The sequence below is a fragment of the Callospermophilus lateralis genome, chromosome 1 (assembly GCF_048772815.1).
Source record: "Callospermophilus lateralis isolate mCalLat2 chromosome 1, mCalLat2.hap1, whole genome shotgun sequence".
Classification (NCBI taxonomy): Eukaryota; Metazoa; Chordata; class Mammalia; order Rodentia; family Sciuridae; genus Callospermophilus; species Callospermophilus lateralis.
This window is the reverse complement of record NC_135305.1, coordinates 75,861,572-75,872,151: the sequence shown is the minus strand read 5'-3', so window position 1 is coordinate 75,872,151 and position 10,580 is coordinate 75,861,572. Positions and strand designations below refer to the sequence as shown.

The 10,580-nt window shown below is 36.5% G+C and overlaps 1 protein-coding gene across 1 annotated transcript; it reads left to right on the top strand.

The window, feature by feature from the left end:
- The first annotated feature begins 2,055 nt into the window (after positions 1-2,055).
- On the top strand, positions 2,056-3,012 carry Prps1l1 (phosphoribosyl pyrophosphate synthetase 1 like 1). Its single transcript, XM_076863213.2, has one exon. The coding sequence runs from the start codon at positions 2,056-2,058 to the stop codon at positions 3,010-3,012; it is 957 nt and encodes a 318-aa protein (XP_076719328.1).
- The last annotated feature ends 7,568 nt before the right edge of the window (positions 3,013-10,580 follow it).

Genomic DNA, 10,580 nt, shown 5'->3' with positions numbered 1-10,580 from the left:
GTAAATGAAGGGTGGCAGACAGAAAGCAGCCTGTGTGCATTGTCAACCATGAAGAATCTGAATTAAGGAGAAAAAAAAGCATTTTCATGTGATGAGAGATGTGATTGGATCATTGGAAAGTCATTTAAAAAACAAAATATGTTTTGTAATTGTAGATGGACAGATACCTTTACTTATTTATTTTTTTCTATTTATCTTTATGTGGTGCTAAGGATTAAACCCAGTGCCTTACACATGCTAGGCAGGTGCTCTACTGCTGAGCTACAGTCCCAACCCTGGCAAATCATTTTGAAGTTGCATTTTTAATAAGTAGCATTTTTTAGCTGTTTGTATGGCTTTATAACAATAGCTCATTCAAAATATCAAAGCACCTTATTTATAGTCAACTAATGTGTTTCACAGGTATTGCTGAATCTTATTCATCTCTGTTACCTGCCCCAGCATTACTCCATCCCTGAGCTTATCCTATCAGTGAATCCAACCCTGTGGGGAAACTCAGAAGTTGGGTGAAAAGATACATTCAACAATAATTTGGTAATTTTAAAATGTGAATGATGACAATTTGATTTTTGGCTAAATAAAAACATTCCAGAATCTAAATGTCTGGCAACCATTAACATGATTTGAATGTATGATCTGCAATTGATGCCTCCATTATTTTTATATAAAAGCCATTTCATTGTTAAAATTCTTAGTATCTATGGTCCTTTCTACTTCCTGTCCCACTATCTCAACCTGCAATACACTGTGGAAGCTGTAAATTTAAAATTTTCTAATAAGCACTTAGTTACCAAATAAATTTTGTCTTTCTGTTATAAAAATAATAAAAGTTCAATACCATATTAATGGATGGCATCAAAATACAACAGTCCTTCATTCTCAACTCCCCTCTCCAAAGGCACATTCATACTTATTTGATACTTTGAATATTACATAATCTTAAATACATAAACTTATTCATACATTCTGTGACTAGCTTTATACCTGTAAAAAACACCCTGAAGACATTTCCATATGATTATACATAAATCAATTCCCTCAATGGGTGCATTTACTGACCAATAACTGTATTAAATAAGGTCTACAAAACAGAGAATTTTTCAAATACTCTATATACCCAAGTCTAGAATAATGTATCACAATAATTTATGAAGAAATGCTTTGTAAATAAGTAAATGACCAAAAAAAACTTCATGATAATTCACTTATTGATAAATACTTGTTGGTTTGCAGATTTTGCTTTTGTAAACAGTTCTAGGGTGGTTAATCTTTGTCACCATCTTATGCTCTAGAACTAGTATAGCACCTGACATACAGAAGATATAGACTATTTATTGAATGAATTAATACATCAATAATTATCATTGATATATTTTGAGGGTGCTTGTGAATAGTTCTCTGAAATAGATAGATCCCTAGAAGCAGACATGAGCCAAAGTTTTCATACAGAATTACCCTTGCAAAACACACACATTTACACATTCTATTGGAAACCATTGTCTGTATTATAATTTTGGCCTGCTTGATGTGTGAAAATAATTAGCATTTTCTTGATTAGTTGTGTTTTTCACATTTATTGGCCACTTATATTTTACCCTGAATTGCCTATTTATAGCATTTTCCAACTTTTTAAATTTTTTCACTGTATTGGAGGAACATGGTGCAAAAATAATTGTGCATATACTTTCTTCTCTCTGTAAATGTTCCTTTTACACTTGTGATTTATTGGGGCATTTAGAAGTTTTATATTTTTTTGTTTTCAAATTTGGTTAATCAGCCAAAGAAAACATTATAATAAGGGCATTAATAATGAGAGTAGTGTAAATTCCATGCACTAAGCAGACTTGACCCTGTAGTTTAAAAGTGTGAGGCACATGCCAATCAAGAATTCTTCAAAAGACCTGAGGTCGATTTAGCCCCAGGTGCACAACAGACTGCAACCGCTGAGTAACCACCGGAAACCGGAAACCGTTAGAGTCTCTGATCCAACTTCCGTTTCAATTTCCGACCCAGGGGAGACCTGTGGACAAGGAAGCCTTAGGGTAGTTGGCCAAGATGCCAAATATCAAAATCTTCAGCGGCAGCTCCCACCAGGACTTATCCCAGAAAATTGCCGACCGCCTGGGCCTGGAGCTGGGCAAGGTGGTGACTAAGAAATTCAGTAATCAGGAGACCTGCGTGGAAATCGGCGAGAGCGTCCGTGGAGAGGACGTGTACATCGTTCAGAGTGGTTGTGGTGAAATCAACGACAGTCTAATGGAGCTTTTGATCATGATTAACGCCTGCAAGATTGCTTCGGCCAACCGAGTTACGGCGGTCATCCCGTGCTTCCCTTACGCCAGGCAGGATAAGAAGGACAGGAGCCGGGCTCCCATCTCGGCTAAGCTTGTTGCCAATATGCTGTCGATAGCAGGCGCCGATCATATCATCACCATGGACCTACATGCTTCTCAGATTCAGGGGTTTTTTGATATCCCAGTAGACAATTTGTATGCAGAACCAGCGGTCCTGAAATGGATCCGGGAGAACATTTCGGAGTGGAAGGACTGCACCATAGTTTCACCGGACGCTGGCGGGGCCAAGAGAGTGACTTCCATTGCGGACCATTTGAACGTGGACTTTGCCTTGATTCACAAAGAACGCAAGAAGGCCAATGAGGTGGACCGTATGGTGCTGGTGGGAGATGTGAAAGATCGTGTAGCTATCCTTGTGGATGACATGGCTGATACCTGTGGTACCATCTGCCACGCAGCCGACAAACTTCTCTCAGCGGGAGCCACCCGAGTTTACGCGATCCTGACTCACGGAATCTTTTCTGGCCCAGCCATTGTTCGCATCAACGGTGCATGCTTTGAAGCAGTAGTAGTCACCAATACCATACCTCAGGAGGATAAGATGAAGCATTGCTCCAAAATACAAGTGATTGACATCTCCATGATTCTTGCAGAAGCCATCAGGAGAACTCACAATGGGGAATCTGTTTCCTACCTATTCAGCCACGTTCCTTTGTAACAGAATGGCTTGCAAGTTAGTCTATTTTAAAATATAATTAAAAATAAATCCTGCCCATTGTTTTGCTTTACTATCTGATAAAAAGTTCAGCAGAAGACCTAGCTCTCTCCAGTGTGACTGACTACATTTCTGTTTCGATTATACCAGGGTTTATCTTAAATTGGGGAGAGATACATTGAGAACTGCTGAAATTTCCTGACTGACTTCTCTCATTCTGGCTTTTTTCACAATTTTGTTAACCCTGCAGCTTTAACTGTATAGCCCAGGTGGTGCGAGATGTTAGGCAGCCTTTCAGTGTGCTCTATAAAGGTGTTTTAGAACAATTAAGAAGCCAATCAATCCATTCTCATCCCAACACACACACACACTCACACACTCACACACTCGCACACACTCCAATGTGTCACAGGTTCTCCAAGGTCTGTGCTAAATTATAGCAAGAGCCTTGGGCAAATCTCAAACTAGTTCTCCTGGTTGCTGAACTCGCTGAAAGGCAAAAGCAAACAGTTTTCATCCTTTTTTTTTTGTTTTGTTTTTTAAAGAGAGAGTGAGAGAATTTTAATATTTATTTTTTAGTTATCGGCAGACACAACATCTTTGTTTGTATGTGGTGCTGAGGATCGAACCTGGGCCGCACGCATGCCAGGCGAGCACGCTACCGCCTGAGCCACATCCCCAGCCCCCAGTTTTCATTCTTAACCAGCCATTGGTATCACAAGAGAAGGCAGCAGTTGTAGCAAATGCATCTTTTTTTTTAACTTTAGAAATACTTATAATTATTAGCACATATTCATTATACAAAATAATGGGTTTATTATGAGGAAACTAATTACTATCTATTTGCAGACTATCTTGGATTCTAGTTACACCTGTTCCTTGCAATTTAACTTTATGTCCAACCATCTTAACCTTTATCTTTGGGCCCAATGGTTGGTATACCATATTCTTCTGGATCATACACTCCCTGCTGTATAATCTCTTAACATTCATATTACTCAAATATTCTTTTGCCTAATACCACCAAGTAGTAGATTTTATGTGATATTGTATTGCCTTTTGATTAATTTAAAACATTTAATTTTTCTCTTCGTTCTTTGTAATTTGGTTGGCCTCTCAACCTGAGATATTTTTAAATGACGCTATTGACTCTGGTAAGGGAAAACAGTAAAATACCTGTATATGGTGGAGAGCTGGTTGTACTATGTGAAATTTCTGACCTCTAAGCAATAGAGAAAATCTCCAAGAGTTTCTAAAGGGTGAAACAAAAAAAAATAGCTTTTAAAAAATATATCCAAAATGCTATAAAATTCTCATTTGAACTCTTGAGCAAATAAGCAAAATGTAATGATTTCTTTATAGTCCTAAATGAATATTTTTAACCTAAATTGTGTCCAAACTGTCATTCAAATTTGAAGGCAATATTTAGGCATTTTTAATGAATGCTTTTTGAAAGTACTATTTAAAGTTATTAGAAACAAAACATGTATATGACCAATAGGAATTAATGAAATGAAAGACACTGTGATAAGCAAAGAAATGAGCCAATAAAATACAATTCACATAAAAATTGAGCTTCAATGTAAAACAAAAATTTTCAAAATCTGTAAATAAAATTCTAGATATCTAGAAGGTGTTAGGGTTAGTATGCTAGGTATGCTAAGGATCCTATCTAGTTGGGAGGGAAGGTATTGGAACCAATTACCACCATTGTAGAAAAACCTGAGTTTATATTTTCTAAAATTCAAGGGCAAGAGTCAAGCAAGGGAAGAATGGGATGAATAACTTCCAAACTCCTAAACAGAAGAAGGAGAAGGAGAAGGAAAAAGCGACATAAGGAAATCTGAAATCCAGATGAATGTAGAAACAAATGAGAAAGAAAACATCACAAATAAAAAGTACCAAATATATGCTATTACAACTAAATAGGTTAATGTCTTAGAAGACAAATAGATTGGTTAACAAAAGTATCTCACAATATGGTGTTTATAAAAGACACATCTAAAACAAAAATTTAGATGTAAATGAATACAGAAAAATATAACAAGTGTTAACAAAGAGAAACAAGGAATGATACTATCAAAGCAAAAATAGAATGTGTTGCTGATTAAACACATCAATAAGTTACAACTACCATCAATCTTTATGTACGTAATAACTATCAAAATATAAAGAGAAAAAAACAGAATATAATCATAATCATAGGTGAAAATTTTGATAAAACTCATAATAAAAAGGTATTCTAGGATTTAAATGACAATTTAATATATAGAAATTAATTCACATTTCAAGCATGAAGTATATATAAATATTGAAAATATTGGAAGGTCACAAAAGTCATGATAAATTTTTTTAAAGGAATTTATTTGTACTATGTATAGTAGATTTTCTATAACTATCTTGAAAATATTGAGAAAAAACAAAACTCTTAATAAGACAGGAATAAAATAAGTGTACTCACCCTGTTAAAAAATCTACTAGATACCTATAGAGACTAGATACCTATAGATACCTATAGGTACCTATAGAGACATACCTAATGATGAAACATTGAAAATATTTTCATTAAAATTAAATTTCCAAGCCTATGGGCACAAAGCAAATTAAAAAAAAAAAAGCAAGAGTTAGATGTATTAGTAGAAAAAGGAAAGAGGCAAATCTTACATTATTTGCAAATGCCATGACTGTCAACAAAAAGTCCAAGCATCAATAACTGCCAAATTCATAAAAGAAATCAGTACAGTGACTACTTGTAAGATAAATAAAATCATCATCTTTTCTAAATACCAGCAAAACATAATTGAAAAATGTCTCCACAGCCTTAAGCAATAAAATTTATGACTAGATATAAACCATAAAACTGTAGGACTTACGTGATAAAACATTTACTAAAAGATGTAGGACAGACCTGAGTAAATACAGTTGGAACCTGGATAGGAATAATAATATTGCAATCCTGACAGTTTCCTCAAATCATCTAGTCAGTATAAACCTAACTGAAATCCTAACAGGATTTTTTAAAAGAGAATTTGAAAAGCTTTTCTTAAAGTTCACCTGGGAAAATATGTGAGCAAAAATAGTTGCAACCTTCCTGAAAATATTTTCATTACAATATATTAAAACATAAAGCTACAGTATTGAAATGTGGATTGATGCAGGAGTGAGAACATAATAGTACAGTTTTGATTCCTGAAATAGACCTGTATATACTTACAGGAATGTACTGTACATGTACCCTATCTAATGGAGGGACTGACAGTATTACTGGAAAAACGTGCATAACTGAATCAACTCAGCAGGAGAATGACTATCACAGAGTCCCTGTGGACATATTTTCCTGATATCCTGCCTTGGCAATCATTCCTATAGTCTATTCAGATTCTTAAAGTGGGGAATGAGCTTTTGCCATGTTTCCGCCCCCCCCATCTTCACATAATGGTTAGTCTATCCAGATCATGGTGCTATTTATGATGGACTTCATAATGTCAGATGTCACTTGTCAATAACTAGATTCTTGATGAATCTCAATGTTCTGCTTTCTTGATTTCTCTCTCTCTCTCTCTCTCTCTCTCTTCTCTCTCTCTCTCTCTCTCTCTCTCTCTCTCTCTCTCACACACACACACACACACACACACACACACATCCTGGCATGTACCTTTACAAAAACCTCTTCAAAGCCTCTAAGATCCATTATAACATTATTTTCTTATTTACATGAAGCCTGTCCAACATTATTATTTTTACACACTAAATCAGTCATTTGGGACAAAGTTTCCTCCAGAACACAAAATAATTGAAAGAGTGGTGATTACTGAGTAAATAACACATCTACAGAATATATTCAACCAGGATAGCTGAGTAGCAGGTTTCTTAGCAAAAACTATAGTATACTATATTGTATCAGCTGAGAGTGAGAGCTCACAAGAGTACTTAGAGGCTGGAAGAATATATGTATTCTCAACCTCTAAGTCCCGTGTGTGCGTGTGTGTGTGCCCATGCATTTGTGTGTATAGATACATAGAGACAGAGGCATAGAATGTTGTAAAAATGGTATTAAATGTGTACATATGTGACAAAACTGGTATATCCCAGGTAAATGATGCCCTGGTCAATGGTACTGAATAACTGGCTTTTGATTTGGAAACCAATTTTCATCTTAGGCAATGTACAAAAGAAAATTTCAGAAGGAATGGTTACAATAAAACAGAGTTTCAAGCCCTGTAAGAAAGTGAGAAATAACCTTTACACTTTTATAGTGGAGAAGTCTGCCTTAAGGAGGATAAAAAAATTCAGAACTCAGAAAGATGAAACATGACTTCTGGAATTCTACAGGCAGAAATGGGCTTATAGACCTACACAACTGCAAATACATGCTATCCTTTAAGAGAAAAGAAGAATGACACCAAAGATAGAACTGGTACAGAGGCCAGCAAGGCCACTAAAGGTGGCCCAGAAACTGAGTTGCCTCCATGGCTATAGAGACTTACAGAGACATTGCTGCAAAACCGGAGGCTGGAGTTGGGGTCTAAGCAAGTGGAGGATTATCCTAGTCCGTTCAGATTGCTATAACAAAGTACCTTAATTGAATAGCTTATAAATAACAAACTTTTATTATGATTCTGGAGGATAAGTCCGAGATCCAGTTGCTGTGGATTCCATATCTGGAGAGGGACTTATTATTTCTAATTCACAGATAACACGTGAGGACAGGGTTACATGCCAGAGGGGTGAGGGAGGTCTCAGGATCTCTTTTTTGAGGGCACTAGTCCTATTCATGAGGGCTCCTAATCACCTACCAAAGGCTTTACCTCCTAATACCATCATATCGGTTTTCAATACATGAAAATCATGAAATACATGAAAAATCCTACATACAGGATTTCAATACATGAAATTTGGGGAGATATGAGCATTCCTTCTATAGAAATCATTAAGCCACAGAGGATTATTCTCGGATCTTGAAACTCAATTTTTTCCTACTAAATTTCAAAGTTGAGACCAGCAACCTCTTCATTTGTATTAGCTTTCCATTGCTATGACAAAATCAACTGATAAGGAAGAAATATTTTGGATCATGGTTTTAGAGATTTCAGTCCAGGGTCACTTGACCTTGTTATCTTTGGGCCACTGGCAAGACATGGTAGGGTGCATGTGGTGGAGAAAACTGCACACCTCATGGTGACCAGGAAGCAAAAAGAGAGGGGGGCCAACAGCCAGGGTTCTCATAACCTCTTTATGGATGTGTCCACCAGAGACCTAACTTTCTTCCAATAGCCCCCACCTCCTAAAGGTTCTACCACCTCCCATAGCCTCATCAGCTATGGAAAAAGTCTTCAACTAATGAGCCTTTGGGAGAATATTTAAGAGCCAAAACAGCATTATTCCTTTCACTTTCTTCCTTTTTGAATGTGAATGCATAAGGATATACACTTTCTATCATAGGCAAGTACAAGGATATGTAGCTTAGTCCCTCCATTGTATTTTGGAAGATGATAACTTGTGTTCTATATTCACAAGTACAAAATGGAGAATATCTTTTTTTCCCAGAATGGCTTATGCCATTCTGGTATATACTAGTCAAACCCATGCCTGATTTAGATGATGAGATTCAGGACTTTTGAGTTGATGGTAGTTAGATGAGATTTTGGACTTAGAGCTTAGAGTAGGCTAAGATTTTTTGAAATGCTGGCATAGGATGAATGTGTTCTTCACGTGGGCAGACATGAAGCGGGGAGCCTGGGTGGCAGATTTGGTTGGGTTGAATAGTGGTTAACCAAAAGTTATATCCAAGAAATATCTCACAGAATCTGTGAACATGACTTCATTGGGATAAATATCTTTGTAGAGATAATTAAGTTTAGGCTTTTGAGATGAGATCATGCTAGCTTTATGGTGGGCCTTAAATATAACAAAAGTTAAAAAGACAGAGACACAGATAAGAAGGTGATTGAAGATGGAGGCAGAGATTGAAGTGATGTGTCTACAAGTCAAGATATGCAAACAGGATTGCCAGGAGCCAACTGAAGTTAGTAAAGAGGTGTGCAGCAAATTCTGCCTCAGACCCTCCAGAAGGAATTAGCCTCCAGAAATGTGAGAGATGGTTTAAACAACAGTTTAAACCATCTAGATTATGGAAATTTGTTGCTGCAGCCCTAGAAAACTAATGCAGATTTGGGGACTAGGAGGTGGGCTGCTGCCCTAATGAATACTAAAAAGTGCAGAAGTGGATTTGAAATTGAGAAATGAGTTCAGGCTGGAAGAATTTTGAAGTACATAATAGAAAAGACCTAGATTGCTTTGAAGAGACTATTGGTAGAAATATAGCTGTTAAGGGAGATTGTGAAAGGGACTTAAAAGAAAGAGGATGATAGAGAATACCTCTATCATCTTAGAGAATACAAATTTCATCCTGAACAGAAATATGAGGTTCTTATGAGGTCTCAAAAGGAAATGAGAAACATGTTATTATAAATTGAAGGAAAGCCACTGTTACAAAGTGACGAAATTCATGGTTGAATTGTGTTGTGTTGGAAAGCAGAACTCTCAAATGAACCCCAATATTTAGGTGAAGAGATTTCTAAGCTTAATGTTGGGGATATGGCTTGGATCCTTCTTGCTGCTTATAGTAAAATTGGAGAGGGAAGTAAGAAATCGTCAAAGGAACAGTAAAGAGGAGCTAGCACTTGATAATTTGAGAGGTTCTCAGCCTACCTAGATCCCAAGGATGCTAAAATTAGGAAATTCATTGTTGGGAAAGCATGCTCTACATAGAAGCCTAAAGGTGTGACTGGATAACCTATTGCTCAAGAAATTAGATGTGTGACTCCTGGAGCCAATCAACCATCTCAACACAAGGCAGGTATAGAGACTAAAAAGACTAAATAGAGTTCCAAACAATCAGTTATGCTTTGATTGCTTTTTAAAAGATGGCATAAATTTTACCTTATGAAGGATAAGCCTAGAAATAACTAAATGTCTTAAATACCAAACTAACCAACCTGAGGATGTTTCATTTACTGGGGGAAAAAAAGCAACGGGGAGCCCTCTAGCTTTCTCAGTAGTTTTTCAGCAGATCACTGATGTGATGAAAGTAGTGCTTTTTGGAGAGATTTCAGCAGCAATGTGCAAAGTGAACTGTACTGGAAAGAGTCTACAACTGGGAGACCAAATGTATCTGGGTGGGTTCCATTTTGAGAAATTAGGCCTAAACAAGATAGTGTTTTAAAATGTATCACAAACAAGGAAGCCTTCATTTTCCTAATCCCTCAGGCACACAAGGGTTGTTTACGGGAATTTGGCATGAGTATAAATTTCTAAATGTAACACTGATGGTATCTCTTATCAGATGACATGATTAATGATGTTTTCTTCAGAGTGGCTTCAGTTAGTGTTTATTAAGATGCTTCCCAAATCCTAATGTTATTTCAGAGATGCAGTCAGATGATTATACTTATGAGTACCCTGCAAGAATTAGAAAAGATAAGGCAGTGATTGAATGGTTTTAAATAATACATTTTATGCCGATTAATTATTATGCAAATAGTGACTTTGTTCTCTTGTTTTTATGCTTG